The 18024-nt window shown below is 39.8% G+C and overlaps 1 protein-coding gene across 1 annotated transcript; it reads right to left on the bottom strand.

Moving 5' to 3' along the window:
• Positions 1–15812: 15812 nt before the first annotated feature.
• On the bottom strand, positions 15813–16433 carry LOC125083073 (interferon alpha-1/2-like). The gene has a single exon (XM_047698980.1). The coding sequence runs from the start codon at positions 16374–16376 to the stop codon at positions 15813–15815; it is 564 nt and encodes a 187-aa protein (XP_047554936.1). The 5' UTR covers positions 16377–16433.
• Positions 16434–18024: the final 1591 nt, after the last annotated feature.

The raw sequence follows: 18024 nt of genomic DNA, 5'->3' as shown, positions 1-18024 counted from the left end.
GAAAAGAAATGCACTAAAATGTTTGTAATAGTGCTATCTAGGTGATAGAATTTTCATTCTCTTATCCTTTTTCAATTTTAAATATTTCTCCATGAATATAAATTCATTTTAGAATCAGGGAAAATGATATTTGTGAAATTTTAAAAAAGAACAATAAATATGGCTCCTTGTACAGAGTTGGCTTAGGATACTTATCACCTGCAATAAATTAAACCCCACCTCCAGTATGTATCAGAATCATCTGGGGGGCTTGTTAAAACAGAGATGGCATGGCTTCACCCCCAATGTTTCTGATCCAATAAGTCTGTAATGGGGCCTAAGTGTTTGCATTTCTAGCAATTTCTAGATGATGCCGATGCTGTTGGCTCTAAGACTTCACATTATAAGCCATGCCTCTATTTCTTGATAGCCTTGGTAGACTTTTAACAGATAAAGGCCTGGTCTCCTTGAGGTTACTGATCTCATATTTTCCCACAATCCCACCCCAGGTGGGAGATAGCTGCTGAGGAAAGTTGTTTTTTCTTTTTCTATCACTACCTTTTCATAACAGCAAATTCAGTGGTCCTTCTCCTTCTTAAATAAGCAGGATATAGAGACTGTGATACTCCAGGTACATCCCATGACAGAAACTGTCTTCTCAGGAAAATGATCCAAACTAAATTTTTGTCTGGAATGTTCTGTTCCTCATGCCTGTGATTGTATAAAATCAAACCTGCAACCATAACCTGTCCAGATGAGGAATATGATGTGAACACAAAGGAAATTAAACCTCTGAAAGATAGAGGATTCCAAGGTAAGAGACAGCAAATTGGTTCAGTAATTGAGAAGTATAGATATTTGGTAAATACAGAGATTTGGGGGACATTCTTAGAATTGCCTTTGGCTGAAATGAGTCATGTAGCCCATTTTCTCCCCTGTATCCAATGATTGGATGTGGGGGGATGAAGACTCAGACCCCTCACTCTGCCTCTGAAAGGTCATTACCACTTCAGAGCCCCCTCCCCCACCCAGGTTTTGCCTGAAGCCACGTTGTGACTGCCCAGCCCCTCAGCTTTTCCTTTCCTCCATCTGCGGCCTTCTCTTCTCACATGCATTGAGCCTATAACCCTCCCTAATAAACTCCTTGCATGGTAATTTTGTCTCAGAGTCTGCTTTCTCAGCACCTAACTTCCAAAAGCAAACCCCACAGACCTTCCATTTGGGGCCATAGGAAATCCAAACTCACATATTGCCTTGGTCAAATACATATTAGCATCCTAATATGTGTTACTATCTCATTCTTGTTATTTACGACTCCTTAAGTTTTTATTTCTCAGAAAACCCTTAGAGTCTGATTTGTCTAAATCTGTTTACCCTTCCAGAGCACAACACCAATCACATCACAAACCACACTGTACTATGCTGGATCACTTCTCTTTCAACAAAAGTATGACCTACTTCAGGGTGGGAAAATAGCTTCTTAACTCTTTGCCTTGCACATTCTTGAACACATAAAGGGACAATCTAAACACTGAATGAATAAAGACATTTAAAATGCAGTGTTAACAGAAAGAAGAGATATATACGGTGCCTAGGTGCCTTAGTCAGTTAAGCATCTGCCTTCGGTTCAGACCATGATCCTGGGGTCCTGGGATTGAGACCCGTGTCAGGTTCCCTGCTCAGCAGGGAATCTGCTTCTCCTTCTCACTCTGCTGCTCCCTCTGCTTGTGCTCTCTTACTCTCTCTCTCTCTGTCAAATAAATAAATAAAATCTTTAAAAAATAAAAGAAAAAAGAGATATATAAATACCATATCATCGTTGTCAGTTATATGTGTAAGAAGACACTCTACCTAGAGATGAGGAAGTCTTGTTTATGAGCCTGCTAAGAGGTTAATTCTTATTTTTGTTTTTCAGTTTCTCTACTTTTCCTGGATGGACAGTTTGGATAAGCTATGTCTTGCACTAAAAAGTAAAGTGTCTTTCATTCTCTAATGAAAGGTTGGTTTTTATCCTTGTATGGTAAAGATACAATAAGACAATAACATAATATATAGATCAGAAGTGCTGGTTGGATCCCTTCTTCTAACTAATTGTTCTACTCATCTGAGAAAATCCTTTCCTGAACCCACTCTTCATGGGCCTTTGGTCCCTGTCTGCTGTTGATGGTTAGTCATGCTTTCAACTGCCAATTAATATAGAAACCACTGACAACAACTTGAATGTTTCCTATTTCGGGTTCAGTTAAAAAAAAAAAAGTAATAGAAAAATATAAAACAATTCATGTAAATAGTGTAAATGGCTCACTTTTATAGTTGTATAAAGTGTAACATTCCTCCCATTGTTCTGTTGGAAAGACCACTTGTCTTGTTATTGTCCAAAGTTGGGTGGATGTTGAATCAGTTTTTACACCTGCTATCAGTAGAGATTATATGACAAATTTCTTTATTTCTTTGGCTTGTGTACTTGAAACATTATGAGTAAGCAGAAGATAGCCAGCATGTAGTATCTGGAGACTAGTAGCCAGAGTCACATTACAAAGATGCAGGGAAGTGATCATAACGCAAAAATGGTCCCATGGTTTTACCTTCAATGTAAGAAGAATCCATCTTCTTAGAAACCTGTTCAGACAAGTTTTAGTCATTGAAGGTGAAGATGTGTACCTCTTGAGAAGGGTGAAGCAAGGTTCAAGGAGAACAAAGAACAGTGTTGCCATTGACCTATAAATCATGTGACTTTTTCTACCTAAGACAGCTAAGTGCACACTGTTCTAGTGAAACTTATTCCAAGTTTCAACATAAGCCTTATCGGTAATAAGGTATTTCCCTAAGAGAAAATTTAATTATTCCAAATAACAGTAATTCATGTGGGTTCTTATCAGATGAACAAAGTAGTTATCAATGTGGATAAAAATATTTATGATCAGGCAAACCATAAGAGACTCTTAATCTCACAAAACAAACTGAGGGTTGCCAGGGGCAGAGGGGTAGGGAGAGGGTGGTGGGGTTATAGACATTGGGGAAGGTATGTGCTATGGTGAGTGCTGTGAAGTGTGTAAACCTGGCGATTCACAGACCTGTACCCTTGGGGCTAATAATGCATTATATGTTAATTAAAAATTATAAAAATATTTATGATCAAAATGGAGTTAATTTGAGAGCATTAAAAGTGGAATTTTTAGCTGGTATATTATTCAGTATAGCGGACTTATTTCAGTAACAGCTCCTAATCTAGTGTCAGTCCTTGGGAGGAAGGTTTGAATGGAAGAGAAAGAGACTCAATGAAACTGGGAAGGAAATAAGCATATTTCCAGGGCAAATTATGGGGTTACATGAGAAATACCTTGAAGGACCTAATTGTGCCCACTAGACGGGGAAGAAAATGAGGATGCACTCTCTGTGGGTGGGACAGGGCTCAGGAGCCGAAACAAAAATGTCTTCAAAATCCCTCTGGCTAAGTAGATTTCTACTACTGGTTGACATTAGAAGAGCAAAGAGAGTTGTTTGGACATTTCAGGGTTTCAGCTGTAGCCCTCCACAGGGAAACTGTACCGGAAGACACACACAGGAGGGTCCTATGTAGAAAGGATGTTAGAAATTTCACCAACAATCCATCTCTAAGTTCTGGGCAAAAAGTTTCTTGGAACACTTGGCCCATATCTGAGGGGTTAGACATCAGAAACCACATGTGGCATTATACATATGTGGGGTAGAGCGCAAGGTTCCAGAGGAAAGATTTCTTCCCTAAAGCATCTCTCTCAGATTGTTGTGTGCAACGAATGCCTAACATATTAAAAATAAGCAAAACAAAAACAAAAAAACACCAACTGTGCTCACCACTCTGAGATCAGACCTGAGCTGAAACCAAGAGCTGGTAGCTTAACCCACTACACCATCAATGTGCCCAATATGTAAATTTTTTTAAAAAGTCTGTCCAGTAAAGAACTATCAAGAGAATAAAAAGACATAAAAATGTATGTCATATATAAATCTATGACATATAGAAAAAATGTATAATTGATATTAATATTATTAATTTAATTTAATTTAATTATTAATATAAAATATATAATTGATATTAATATTATTAATATAAAAAACTCAAAAAAGTTTAAAAATACAATAGCAATATCAGCAAGAAATACAGAAGCCGGGGTGCCTGGGTGGCTCAGTGGGTTAAAGCCTCTGCCTTCGGCTCAGCTCATGATCCCAGGGTCCTGGGATCGAGCCCCACATCAGGCTCTCAGCTCAGCGGGGAGCCTGCTTCTCCCTCTCCCTCTGCCTGCTGCTTTGCCTCCTTGTGTTCTCTCTCTGTCTGTATCTCTCTGTCAAATAAATAAATAAAATCCTAAAAAAAAAAAGAAATACAGAAGCAATTTACAAAAGCAGACATAGCTACAAGTAGATAATATACATATATAGCCTTCCTAGTGATCATTTATATAAATGTAAAATCTGATAAACAACAAGATGGTTTGGAGATAGCTGGGTTAAGAGCACACATCTATACATAGTAGAAGTGTTAAATTTTTAAATATAGGTGGTTACTTTGGTAAAATTGACCAAAAATTTTTTTAAAGATTTTATTTATTTATTTGGCAGAGAGAGACACGGTGAGAGAGGGAACACAAGCAGGGGGAGTGGGAGAGGGAGAAACAGACTTTCTGCTGAGCAAGGAGACAAATGTGGGGCTCCATCCCAGGACCCTGGGATCACAACTTGAGCTGAAGGCTGATGCTTAATGACTGAGCCACCCAGGTGCCCCAATCTACCAAAATTTTTAAATGCAAATGCATTTCTGGATATTTATATTACAGAAAGACTGTTCATACACCTGCCTAAATGTGTGCCCAAATTTATTTATTGCAGCATTATTTTTATAAAAGATAATTGCAGCCAAGTTAATGTGCTCTTATAAAAGATTAGGTAAGTAAACAGTGGGCATAGAATTTTATATTATATGTTATAGAATGTTATAGTATGTTATAGAATACTATACAGCCATTAAATTCATTTACATAAAGCCTGCGTCCAGGTTCATGTTAAATACTGATGAATAGAATGTTTTGAATTTCTCCCAGTAGTTTGTTAACCTTAAAAAAATAAAACTGCCAGTTATTTACCAACAATAGTTAGCTTTACTCAGGAATACCACAAAATTGCAATCAGGCACAGCAAGGTATACAAAACAGTAGGCAAATTTGGAATAAAAAGAAGGAATGTAGGGGCATCTGGGTGGCTCAATAGGTTAAGCATCTTCCTTCAGCTCAGGTCATGATCTCGAGTCTTGGAATTGAGCCCTGAGTTGGGCTTACTGCTCATTGGGGAGTCTGCTTCTCCCTCTCCCTCTGCCCGTGCTCGTGCTCACTCTCTCATTCGCTCGCGCCCATGCACACACTCTCTCTCTCTCTCTCAAATAAATAAAATCTTTCAAAAAAAATGTACTTTATTTTTAAAATTTTATTTTTTATAAACATATATTTTTATCCCCAGGGGTACAGGTCTGTGAATCGCCAGGTTTACACACTTCACAGCACTCACCATAGCACATACCCTCCCCAATGTCCATAACCCCACCCCCCTCTCCTAACCCCCCTACCCCCATCAACCCTCAGTTTGTTTTGTGAGATTAAGAGTCACTTATGGTTTGTCTCCCTCCCAATCCCATCTTGTTTCATTTACTCTTCTCCTACTCCCTTAACCCCCCATGTTGCATCTCCTCTCCCTCATATCAGGGAGATCATATGATAGTTGTTTTTCTCTGACTGACTTATTTTGCTAAGCATGATACCCTCTAGTTCCATCCATGTCATCACAAATGGCAAGATTTCATTTCTTTTGATGGCTGCATAGTATTCCATTGCGATTATATACCACATCTTCTTTATCCATTCATCTGTTGATGGACATCTAGGTTCTTTCCATAGTTTGGCTATTGTAGACATTGCTGCTATAAACATTCGGGTACACGTGCCCCTTCGGATCACTACGTTTGTATCTTTAGGGTAAATACCCAGTAGTGTAATTGCTGGGTCATAGGGTAGTTCTATTTTCAACATTTTGAGGAACCTCCATGCTGTTTTCCACAGTGGTTGCACCAGTTTACATTCCCACCAACAGTGTAGGAGGGTTCCCCTTTCTCCGCATCCTCGCCAGCATCTGTCATTTCCTGACTTGTTAATTTTAGCCATTCTGACTGGTGTGAGGTGATATCTCATTGTGCTTTTGATTTGTATTTCCCTGATGCTGAGTGATGTGGAGCACTTTTTCATGTGTCTGTTGGCCATCTGGATGTCTTCTTTGCAGAAATGTCTGTTCATGTCCTCTGCCATTTCTTGATTGGATTATTTGTTATTTGGGTGTTGAGTTTGCTAAGTTCTTTTTTTTTTTTTTTAAAGATTTTATTTATTTGACACAGAGAGAGATCAGAAGTAGGCAGAGAGGCAGGCAGAGAGAGAGGAGGAAGCAGGCTCCCTGCTGAGCAGAGAGCCCGATGCGGGTCTCGATCCCAGGACTCCGAGATCATGACCTGAGCCGAAGGCAGCGGCTTAACCCACTGAGCCACCCAGGCGCCCCAAGTTTGCTAAGTTCTTTATAGATTTTGGACACTAGCCCTTTATCTGATATGTTGTTTGCAAATATCTTCCCCCATTCTGTCAGTTGTCTTTTGGTTTTGTTAACTGTTTCCTTTGCTGTGCAAAAGCTTTTGATCTTGATGAAATCCCAATAGTTCATTTTTGCCCTTGCTTCCCTTGCCTTTGGCGATGTTCCTAGGAAGATGTTGCTGCGGCTGAGGTTGAAGAGGTTGCTGCCTGTGTTCTCCTCAAGGATTTTGATGGATTCCTTTCTCACATTGAGGTCCTTCATCCAGTTTGAGTCTATTTTCATGTGTGGTGTAAGGAAATGATCCAATTTCATTTTTCTGCATGTGGCTGTCCAATTTTCCTAACACCATTTATTGAAGAGGCTGTCTTTTTTCCACTGGACATTCTTTCCTGCTTTGTCAAAGATGAGTTGACCATAGAGTTGAGGGTCTATTTCTGGACTCTCTATTCTCTTCCATTGATCTATGTGTCTGTTTTTGGGCCAGTACCATGCTGTCTTGATGATGACAGCTTTGTAATAGAGCTTGAAGTCCAGAATTGTGATGCCACCAACATTGGCTTTCTTTTTCAATACTCCTTTGGCTATTCGAGGTCTTTTCTGGTTCCATATAAATTTTAGGATTACTTGTTCCATTTCCTTGAAAAAAATGGATGGTATTTTGGTAGGAATTGCATTAAATGTGTAGATTGCTTTAGGTAGCATAGACATTTTCACAATATTTATTCTTCCAATCCAGGAGCATGGAACATTTTTCCATTTCTTTGTGTCTTCCTCAATTTCTTTCATGAGTACTTTATAGTTTTCTGAGTATAGATTCTTAGCCTCTTTGCTTAGGTTTATTCCTAGGTATCTTATAGTTTTGGGTGCAAATGTAAATGGGATTGACTCCTTAATTTCTCTTTCTTCTATCTTATTGTTGGTGTAGAGAAATGCAACTGATTTCTGTGTATTGATTTTATATTCTTACACTTTACTGAATTCCTGTACAAGTTCTAGCAGTTTTGGAGTGGAGACTTTTCCACATATAGTATCATATCATCTGCAAAGAGTGATAGTTTGACTTCTTCTTTGCCGATTTGGATGCCTTTAATTTCCTTTTGTTGTCTGATTGCTGAGGCTAGGACTTCTACTACTATGTTGAATAGCAGTGGTGATAATGGACATCCCTGCCATGTTCCTGACCGTAGCGGGAAAGCTTTCAGTTTTTCTCCATTGAGAATGATATTTGCGGTGGGTTTTTCATAGATGGCTTTGATAATATTGAGGTATGTGCCGTCTATCCCTACACTTTGAAGAGTTTTGATCAGGAAGGGATGCTGTACTTTGTCAAATGCTTTTTCAGCATCTATTGAGAGTATCATATGGTTCTTGTTCTTTCTTTTATTAATGTATTGTATCACATTGATTGATTTGCGCATGTTGAACCAAACTTGCAGCCCTGGAATAAATCCCACTTGGTCGTGGTGAATAATCCTTTTAATGTACTGTTGAATCCTATTGGCTAGTATTTTGGTGAGAATTTTTGCATCTGTGTTCATCAAGGATATTGGTCTGTAGTTCTCTTTTTTGATGGGATCGTTGTCTGGTTTTGGGATCAAGGTGATGCTGGCCTCATAAAATGAGTTTGGAAGTTTTCCTTCCATTTCTATTTTTTGGAACGGTTTCAGGAGAATAGGAATTAGTTCTTCTTTAAAGGTTTGGTAGAATTCCCCTGGGAAGCCATCTGGCCCTGGGCTTTTGTTTGATTGGAGATTTTTGATGACTGTTTCAATCTCCTTACTGGTTATGGGTCTGTTCAGGCTTTCTATTTCTTCCTGGTTCAGTTGTGGTAGTTTATATGTCTCTAGGAATGCATCCATTTCTTCCAGATTGTCAAATTTGTTGGCGTAGAGTTGCTCATACTATGTTCTTATAATTGTCTGTATTTCTTTGGTGTTCATTGTGATCACTCCTCTTTCATTCATGATTTTATTTATTTGAGTCCTTTCTCTTTTCTTTTTGATAAGTCTGGCCAGGGGTTTATCAATCTTATTAATTCTTTCAAAGAACCAGCTCCTAGTTTCGTTGATTTGTTCTATTGTTTTTTTGGTTTCTATTTCATTGATTTCTGCTCTGATCTTTATGATTTCTCTTCTCCTGCTGGGTTTAGGGTTTCTTTCTTGTTCTTTCTCCAGCTCCTTTAGGTGTAGGGTTAGGTTGTGTACCTGAGACCTTTCTTGTTTCTTGAGAAAGGCTTGTACCGCTATATATTTTCCTCTCAGGACCGCCTTTGTTGTGTCCCACAGATTTTGAACCATTGTGTTTTCATTATCATTTGTTTCCATGAATTTTTTTAATTCTTCTTTAATTTCCTGGTTGACCCATTCATTCTTTAGAAGGATGCTGTTTAGTCTCCATGTATTTGGGTTCTTTCCAAATTTCCTCTCTGATTGATTTCTAGCTTCAGAGCATTGTGGTCTGAAAATGTGCAGGGAATGATCCCAATCTTTTGATACTGGTTGACACCTGATTTAGGACCGAGGATATGATCTATTCTGGAGAATGTTCCATGTGCACTAGAGAAGAATGTGTATTCTTTTGCTTTGGGATGAAATGTTCTGAATATATCTGTGATGTCCATCTGGTCCAGTGTGTCATTTAAGGCCTTTATTTCCTTGTTGATCTTTTGCTTGGATGATCTGTCCATTTCAGTGAGGGGAGTGTTAAAGTCCCCTACTATTATTGTTTTATTGTTGATGTGTTTCTTTGATTTTGTTATTAATTGGTTTATATAGTTGGCTGCTCCCATGTTAGGGGCATAGATATTTAAAATTGTTAGATCTTCTTGTTGGACGTTCCTTTGAGTATGATACAGTGTCCTTCCTCATCTCTTATTATAGTCTTTGGCTTAAAATCTAATTGGTCTGATATAAGGATTGCCACTCCTGCTTTCTTCTGATGTCCATTAGCATGGTAAATTGTTTTCCACCCCCTCACTTTAAATCTGGAGGTGTCTTTGGGTTTAACATGAGTTTCTTGTAGGCAACATATAGATGGTTTTTTTTTTTTTTATCCATTCCTATACCCTGTGTCTTTTGATTGGGGCATTTAGCCCATTCACATTCAGGGTAAGTATTGAGAGATATGAATTTAGTGCCATTGTATTGCCTGTAAGGTGACTGTTATTGTATATTGTCTCTGTTTCTTTCTGATCTACTACTTTTAGGGTCTCTCTTTGCTTAGGGGACCCCTTTCAATATTTCCTGTAGAGCTGGTTTGGTGTTTGCAAATTCTTTAAGTTTTTGTTTGTCCTGGAAGCTTTTAATCTCTCCTTCTATTTTCAATGATAGCCTAGCTGGATATAGTATTTTTGGCTGCATGTTTTTCTCGTTTAGTGCGCTGAATATATCATGCCAGTTCCTTCTGGCCTGCCAGGTCTCTGTGGATAAGTCTGCTGCCAATCTAATATTTTTACCATTGTATTTTACAGACTTCTTTTCCCGGGTTGCTTTCAGGATTTTCTCTTTGTTGCTAAGACTTATAAATTTTACTATTAGGTGACGGGATGTGGACCTATTCTTATTGATTTTGAGGGGGGTTCTCTGCACCTCCTGGATTTTGATGCTCGTTCCCTTTGCCATATTGGGGAAATTCTCTCCAATAATTCTCTCCAATATACCTTCTGCTCCCCTCTCTCTTTCTTCTTCTTCTGGAATCCCAATTATTCTAATGTTTTTCCTCTTATGGTGTCACTTATCTCTTGAATTCTCCCCTCGTGGTCCAGTAGCTGTTTGTCCCTCTTTTGCTCAGCTTCTTTATTCTCTGTCATTTGGTCTTCTGTATCACTAATTCTTTCTTCTGCCTCATTTATCCTAGCAGTGAGAGTCTCCATTTTTGATTGCACCTCATTAATAGCTTTTTTGATTTCAACTTGGTTAGATTTTAGTTCTTTTATTTCTCCAGAAAGGGCTTTTATATCTCCCAAGAGGGTTTATCTTCCATGCCTTTTTCAAGCCCGGCTAGAACCTTGAGAATCGTCATTCTGAACTCTATATCTGACATATTACCAATGTCTGTATTGATTAGGTCCCTAGCCTTTGGTACTGCCTCTTGTTCTTTTTTTTGTGGTGAATTTTTCCGCCTTGTCATCTTGTCCAGATGAGTATATGAAGGAGCAAGTAAAATAATACAAGGGTGGCAACAACTCCAGGAAAAATGCTTTAACCAAATCAGAAGAGATCCCAAATCGTGAGGGGGGAGAAAGGGGATAAAAAGAGGTTTAGAAAAAAAAAAAAAAAAAAAGAATAAAGAAAAAATATAAAAAAGAAAAAAAATATATATTAGATAAACTAGTTTAAAAACGTTCAAAAAGAAAAGGGTAAAAGTTAAAAAAAATTGGCAGAAGAAGAGAAAAAATAATTGAAAAAGAAAAAAAAATTAAATTAACTGCAAGGCTAAAGAATCATAGGGAGAAAGCCATGAGTTCCATGCTTTGCTTTCTCCTCCTCTGGAATTCCGCTGCTCTCCTTGGTCTGGAAACTGCACACCTAGTGCAGGACCTAGGTGAACTTGGTCCTGGCTGGGTTTCTTGTTGATCTTCTAGGGGAGGGGCCTATTGTAGTGATTCTCAAGTGTCTTTGCCCCAGGCGGAATTGCACCGCCCTTACTAGGGGCCGGGCTGAGTATTCTGCTCGGGTTTGCTTTTAGGAGCTTTTGTTCCCTGAGCGCTTTCCATAGAGTTCGGAGGACGGGAATGAAGATGGCGGCCTCCCTGTCTCCGGCCCGGAGGAGCCGAGAGCCTGGGGCCCCACTCCTCAGTGCACCCTCAGATAACAGCGCCCAATTACTCCTGTCTCCCTGGCCTCCGGCCGCACTCTGAGCTCACGGAGCCTGCGACCGGTTCAAGGTAACCCCGAGCTGAGAGCTCACTCCTCGGCTCTGTCTCTGTAGCCGGCTTCCCCGTTCTAATACCTGTAAGCTCTGCGACACTCAGACACCTCTGATCCTTCTGTGACCCTGCGGGACCTGAGGCCACGCTGACCCTGCGTGGGCTTCACCCCAGTTAAGCCTCTGGAGCGATGTCCCTCAGCGGAACAGACTTTTAAAAGTCCCGATTTTGTGCTCCGTTGCTCCACCGCTTGCCGGGAGCCGGCCCCTCCCCCTGTGGTCTCTCTTCCCGTTGCTTTGGATTCACTTCTCCGCCAGTCCTACCTTGCAGAAAGTGGTTGATTTTCTGTTTCTAGAATTGCTGTTCTTCTTCTCTTTGATGTCCCGTTGGATTTGTAGGTGTTTGCAATCTTTAGATAAGCTCTCTAGCTGATCTCCTGCTACCTGAAGTAGTCTCAGCCTGCTACTTCTCCGCCATCTTGACTCCTCCCCCAGAATGTACTTTTAAAGAGAAAAGTGGTGGAAGGTTTTGGGGGTGGGGGGGTGGGTAGAGCTGTTATAAACAAAAAGTCCATTGGGAAAAAACTAGGGATGCAAAGTATAGTGGTTTATCATTGGATGAATTGTGATTTATCTCTCTTTGACTGGGCTTTTGCCAAGGGAGGAAGAAAACTTCCTCCTGCTGGAATAGTAAATTAGTATTCGATTGCAAGGTCCATCTCTTCCTCTGGGATTTGCAATTGACTTTGAGTGGTAGCAGTGGCAAGGCATGAGAGTTCCCTGTGTCCAACTTCCCAACTCCATTTTGGTAAGGTTTCTGTTTATTAATTTTCATATGTTGTATAGAAAATCTATGTTACACATAGATTACACATATAGAAAATTTAGATTTTCCATAGAAAATCTAATGACCACATTACTGATTGTGATAACTAGCTTATAAACAATGTGTATAAAAATATTCTATCATTTACTAAGCAAACATATTTATGGGAATCTAGAATAAATACATAATACAAAATAAAGGGGAAAATCAGGCTTTAAAATGGTGATGTCAGGCTAATACCAGTTCTGTGTAGTTATTTACTATCTAATCTGAATACATCACACCATCCAATATAATTGGTTTTTAAGGGAATTTGGGGATTTTTTTCCCATCCCGATTTTAACAACTTTGTTCTCTGGTGTCTCTTTGCTAAGAATCATATCAGAATGGCTTAGTGCTGTTAAAAAAGAAAGAGAGAAAGAAAGAAAGAAAGAAAGGAAGGAAGAAAGAAAGAAAAAAGTTTTAGCTGTCTTCTTTAAGGATAAGCAGAACATGGTGCTATGTTAATGGTGCATATGAATACCTAGAGTTAACTTTATTTCACAATGTTGAAACTATGAGCAAACCATTCTAGTGGCTGATGTTATTCTGCCCTCTAGTGGTTCAAATTAAAAATTCCTGTTTGACTACATTCTAGGAAAATAGCTTTGAGGCAGGAGCTTTATGAAATTTTCCCTTTAAAAGGACAACAAACCAAAAATGAAAAATAGCATGGAAAACTTGATGTATATACATCATCAAATAATCTGAGCAGAAATATTTTGATCTCAACGTATTTCAGATTTGCATTGTTTTGCGCATTACGTCATCAAAAGTTTTTAAGACTGCAGTATTTCAACTTGATTTTAAGCATTCACAACCAACAGTGGAGTTCTACAGAGGCTTCTCCAAGCCATTTTCTGAACAGAGTGCCATCGCTTCAAGCCGTAAGAGAATAAGGTTTTTCGAAGGCAGAAAAAAGGGACCACACAACATATCCAAACATAAATAAAGCTGACCAAGTTTTAGTATTCTAAGTGCTTTTTTATACACTATTTCCTTGAAGGCACTAGGATCTTTGCTGCTTTACTTCAATAGCTTTCGTCCAGTTCTGGCAAACACATACACACACACACAGGCACACACACACACACACACACACACACACACACAGAGGCCCACATGTATGAATGACACAGAATGGCTTCTAGACCAGCTAACCCAGATTATCCCAGTGCTCACACATGTTTCAACCAAGGTTATTTATTGACCTTCTACATAGCCAAGTGGCATTGACTACATCCCCCATTCTCCAGCCCATTCTCTTGACAGTATGTTCTCCTATACTAAGCATTGCCTCACTTAGGATGGATGTGCCTGTAAACATGTGTGCTAGTTCACGGTGCTTCCTAAGCCTTGGCTTGCCTGGACATAATTCCATCTTTCCTTTGTTGATATGATGGAAGGAATAGTTTAAATAAGGAGCAGTATCAGAATGAGATCGATATATATCAGTTGACAGCTCCCCAGATCTATGACTCAAGCTTAGAGTTTTATTATGCACAGTCTCCTTTTCTAGCTCTTGTCTATAAAAGCATGACCAGCTCTTTACTGGTCCATGTTCCCAAACTGTTACAATAAAAATGAGGGCTTATTATTCTTTGACTTAATTCAGCCAGGGGCCAGTCAACAGTTCTGCCTGTTACTCCCCCTGCTTGTGCTCTCTCTCTCTCTCTCTGACAGATAAATATATAAAATCTTAAAATCTTAAAAAAATATATAAAATATTAAAATATATTGTATATAATATTATATAATTATTGGTATACTATGCTATTATAAATAATACTATAATTTATAATATGTAAATATATTATAGAAATATATATTATTGTTATAAATTATATAAAATCTTAAAAGAATAAATAAAATAAACTTTAGTACCATATTTAGGTCTGTGTCCCTGTGAGACTAAGTTTCAATACATTAGGAAATACATGTGCCTTATTTACTTGTAGGCTTTTCTTTTTATTATTTTTTAAAAAGATTTATTTATTTATTTGAATGGAATGCATGGGGCGGAGAATTTCAAGCAGACTTTCTGCTGAGTGGGGAGCTGGACCTGGGGATTGATCTCACAACCATGAGATTATGACTTCAGCCAAAATGAAGAGTCTGACATTTACCCACTAAGCCACTCAGGTGCCCCTTATTTTGGTTTCTTTTTAATATTTTATTTCTAAGTAATCTCTACTCCCACTGTGGGGACAGAACTCACAACCCTGAGATCAAGAGTTGCTGATCCACTGTCCATGAAATCACTGAGAAAAAATCATATGGCATAAAAGGGTAAACTATGCACAGAAAAACTAACCCACATTATTCCCAGATCCCATGCAATATTCTTCTCCACATCAGATGCACTGACTTCTCTTATTCATGCTCCCACCTGCTCCAGCGTAGTCTCTGCTTATGCATTCTACCAAACCGACTGTCAGGAAGGTCAGCAAAGGCATCTGTGTTTCTGACATCGCAGGCAGTTTCAATCCACACCTTCCAGGAATCCACTGATGGTCTTCGAAGCACATTTACTTCCTTAAAGACACTCACCAGCATCCTCTCTTATCCCTGTGCTGTATGGCCAAGAGCCCACTGTCTCCTTTGTGGCTCTTCTCTCCCGTCCCTTCAAGGTTGAAGAGCCTCAGAATCAAGTTTATGTCTGTTTCTCACACGACACAGTCTCCCTGCGTGACCACCTCTATTTCTGGCTTTGCCTGCTAGATGTGGACCTCAGCCATGGCGTTTCTTGTCAAATGCCAGCTCACCTCCCCCCCACACTGGACATACGTGCCTCTATGTCTGCCAGTGACCTGTTGAGGGGTCCACAGCTTTTCTGTGTGCACTTCCTGTGTACTTCTACCTCTCTGTTCAGGCAGCAGGTGAGAGAAGTCACGTCCTTTCCTTCTTCATTAGGACACTAGGTAGGAGGATTGTTTATAGATTCCATCCCTACAGCAACCATATTTATATATCCCTACAACCAAAGATGTAGACATCAGGATCTGTATTTATTATGTCCTATAGCCTAAGGTCAACGTGCAAGTGTCTTAGAGAAAGTCAGTTGTTATTTCCAGTGTTAATGCAGTATGATGGTAAATGCATTCTCTGTCCAATTTCCAACGAAGTTACACAATCAGACCTGGTGTTCCTCTTTGAAAACCCTTTTGTCCTTAAGTTCCATAAAGAAGAAAATGATAAACTGATTACATATTATAAATATATTTTATATATGATGCTATGTAAAGGTGCACATCATATTATATGAAAAACTGAATCTTATCAATATTTACATAAATAAATATTTAAATAGATAAATAGACACGAGCAAGGTCATCTGTAAGCAACTACTGCTTGTAGATTTGACATGTTCTGAAAACACTTGACAAACTGTCTGTGTTCATGTCTTCGCGACCACAGAATTAAGAGTCTCTGACACGGCAGACTCTGGAATGTGTGATGTTATCAGTCAGAGGGAATCATTTCCATGTTGAAAGGGGTGTCACTTCCTGCTCTGCAATCTCTTATGCAAGGCTGTTGATGCATACAAGGGTTTCATGATCTCTGCTCGGACCATCTCCCAGGCACAAGGGCTGTATTGCTTCTCTTGTAGATAGAGGAAGATTCTCTGGAAGTAGTTCCTCAGGATGGAGTCCCCATTCATGAGGGGCATCTCTCCTACTCCTGCCTCCTGCAGGGGACAGGCTTCCAGGTGGCCCAGCTGATCAGAAAGTCCCGAGCACAATTCCCCCAGGAGGGTCGTGTTCCAAGGAGCAGGTGAGGCCTCTGTGCAGAAGAGGTGGAAGGTCTTCTGGTTCGTCACATGGATGACAGAGAGGGCTTGAGCCTTCTGCAGCTGCTTGCCGTCAAACACCTCCTGGGGGAAGCCAAAGTCATTTGTGTACTTGTCACAGGAGCTAGCAGACAGTCTCTTCATTTGTTGCAGGAGCATCAAGGCCCTCCAGTGCAGCAGGTCGTGGTCCTGAGGCAGGTCACATCCCAAAGAGCCGAGGGAGTGGCAGCTGAGCACCACCAGGGCCACCAAGAAGGAGCAGGGCAGGGCCATGGGGGATCCTACAGATGCTGTTGGCCTGGCTGGGGTGGGCACGTCTGGGACCCGCGGCTCTAGTTCTCTGAACATCTTGTCTTGTGCATGAGGCTTAAGTAGGGGACATAGGAGTTTTCGATTTCTGAACGTTTCCCTTACTTTCTACTTCTCTTTTTGCTTTCCTTTCTACACTTTCTACTTGGGTTTGGAGCATGGGTTTCTCAACCATGTTTTATTTTCTTTAAGTATTATCCTTGCCTCCAGAATCTTTTGGATGTTTTTTAATTGCAACTTCCAAGAAAACTTAATAGCAGGAAGACACAGTATATATCGTAATATATTGTATTTTTGTCTGTGCTTTAAGATAAAGAAAAGTGTAACATTTATCCAATTCAGGGTCCAGAATGACTAAAAATTTTAAGCTAAGTGTTATATTTTAAAGCTATTGATGTTTAAGTATATAAGTAAATTTGATGAGTGACTTGTAATTTCTTACATGTATACAGTGTAGTATATGGAGTACTTATGAAAATTAACAGTTTATAAAAGGACATAATGATTTTGGTGTACCTGAACATTACAATCAATCTGGTTTGCTAAATGCAACTGAAAAGTGGAATTATTTACTTAACATCTGTTTTTCGTGTACGAAATTTGAATGTTGCCTCATATGACAAAATCATTTTTTAAAGATTTTTATTTATTTATTTGACAGAAAGATAGATACAGAGAGAGCACAAGTAGACAGAGCACCAGTCAGATAGTGAGGGAGAAGTAGGCTCCCACCAAGCAGGGAGCCTGAATCAAGGCTCCATCCCAGTACCCTGGGATCATGACCTGAGCTAAAAGTGGCCACCCAACTGACTGAGCCACCCAGGCACCACGACATCATCTTTAACTTCACCTGCTACTACATACTCTGGAAGGTATTGTCAAAGTATTTTTTCTGTTTAACACTAGATAACTACTGAGGTGTTGAATGAGTTTTGTAGAGCTAAATCATAAAATTTAATGTATTTGTGTTTTCATTTCCAAAGCCTGCATCACAACAGGCCTCAGACATCAGCAATGGCCACAAGACACCACTGGCAGCTCACGAGTAAGAAAGATCACCTGTCCAGGTAAGACTCTGAGACCCAGGAAATGATGGAGAGAAACTCCTCCAATCCTAAGGGATTCCTGTTATTCTGAGATTTGTCACACTGACCTTGAGGACAGTTTGTGTCCTCCAAGAATTCTGTGCCATTGTTCCTTATGTAATATCCACTAAAACCAGTGAACGACAATAAATAAAACGGTTTTGTTAGAGCGCTCCAAGGCATTACAAGTGCCCCTAGCAGGAAGCCTGGTTCCCTTCTGGGAAGAGGAGGTGTCAAGGTTCTAATTCCAGATGACTGGATTTTCCCAGCAACACCTCACTGACAAGGTAGTTATCACCTCTACTAAGCTCTTTCCTCTGGAGTGACTGAGTGTCCTCCACCCGGGCTCTCCTGGACCCACTCCTGAGGACAGGCTCACCATGTCCGGAGGACTCTAGATTCCGCTACTGTGCAGGGGGTGGTTTCCTTGTTAACAAAGCACTTACTGCCCCTAGATCCTTGCCCTTGTCTCTGGAGTCTTTGTATTGGGGACCCTCTCAGTGCTGACCTCCTTCTCTCCTGACCAG

This window comes from Lutra lutra, chromosome 13 (genome assembly GCF_902655055.1).
Source record: "Lutra lutra chromosome 13, mLutLut1.2, whole genome shotgun sequence".
Taxonomy (NCBI): domain Eukaryota; kingdom Metazoa; phylum Chordata; class Mammalia; order Carnivora; family Mustelidae; genus Lutra; species Lutra lutra.
The sequence above is the reverse complement of the archived record's forward strand: the minus strand, read 5'-3'. Positions and strand labels throughout refer to the sequence as shown.

Coding starts and splice junctions, on each gene's coding strand:
- LOC125083073 (XM_047698980.1), bottom strand. CDS start 16,376: ATGGCCCTGCCCTGCTCCTTCTTGGTGGCCCTGGTGGTGCTCAGCTGC.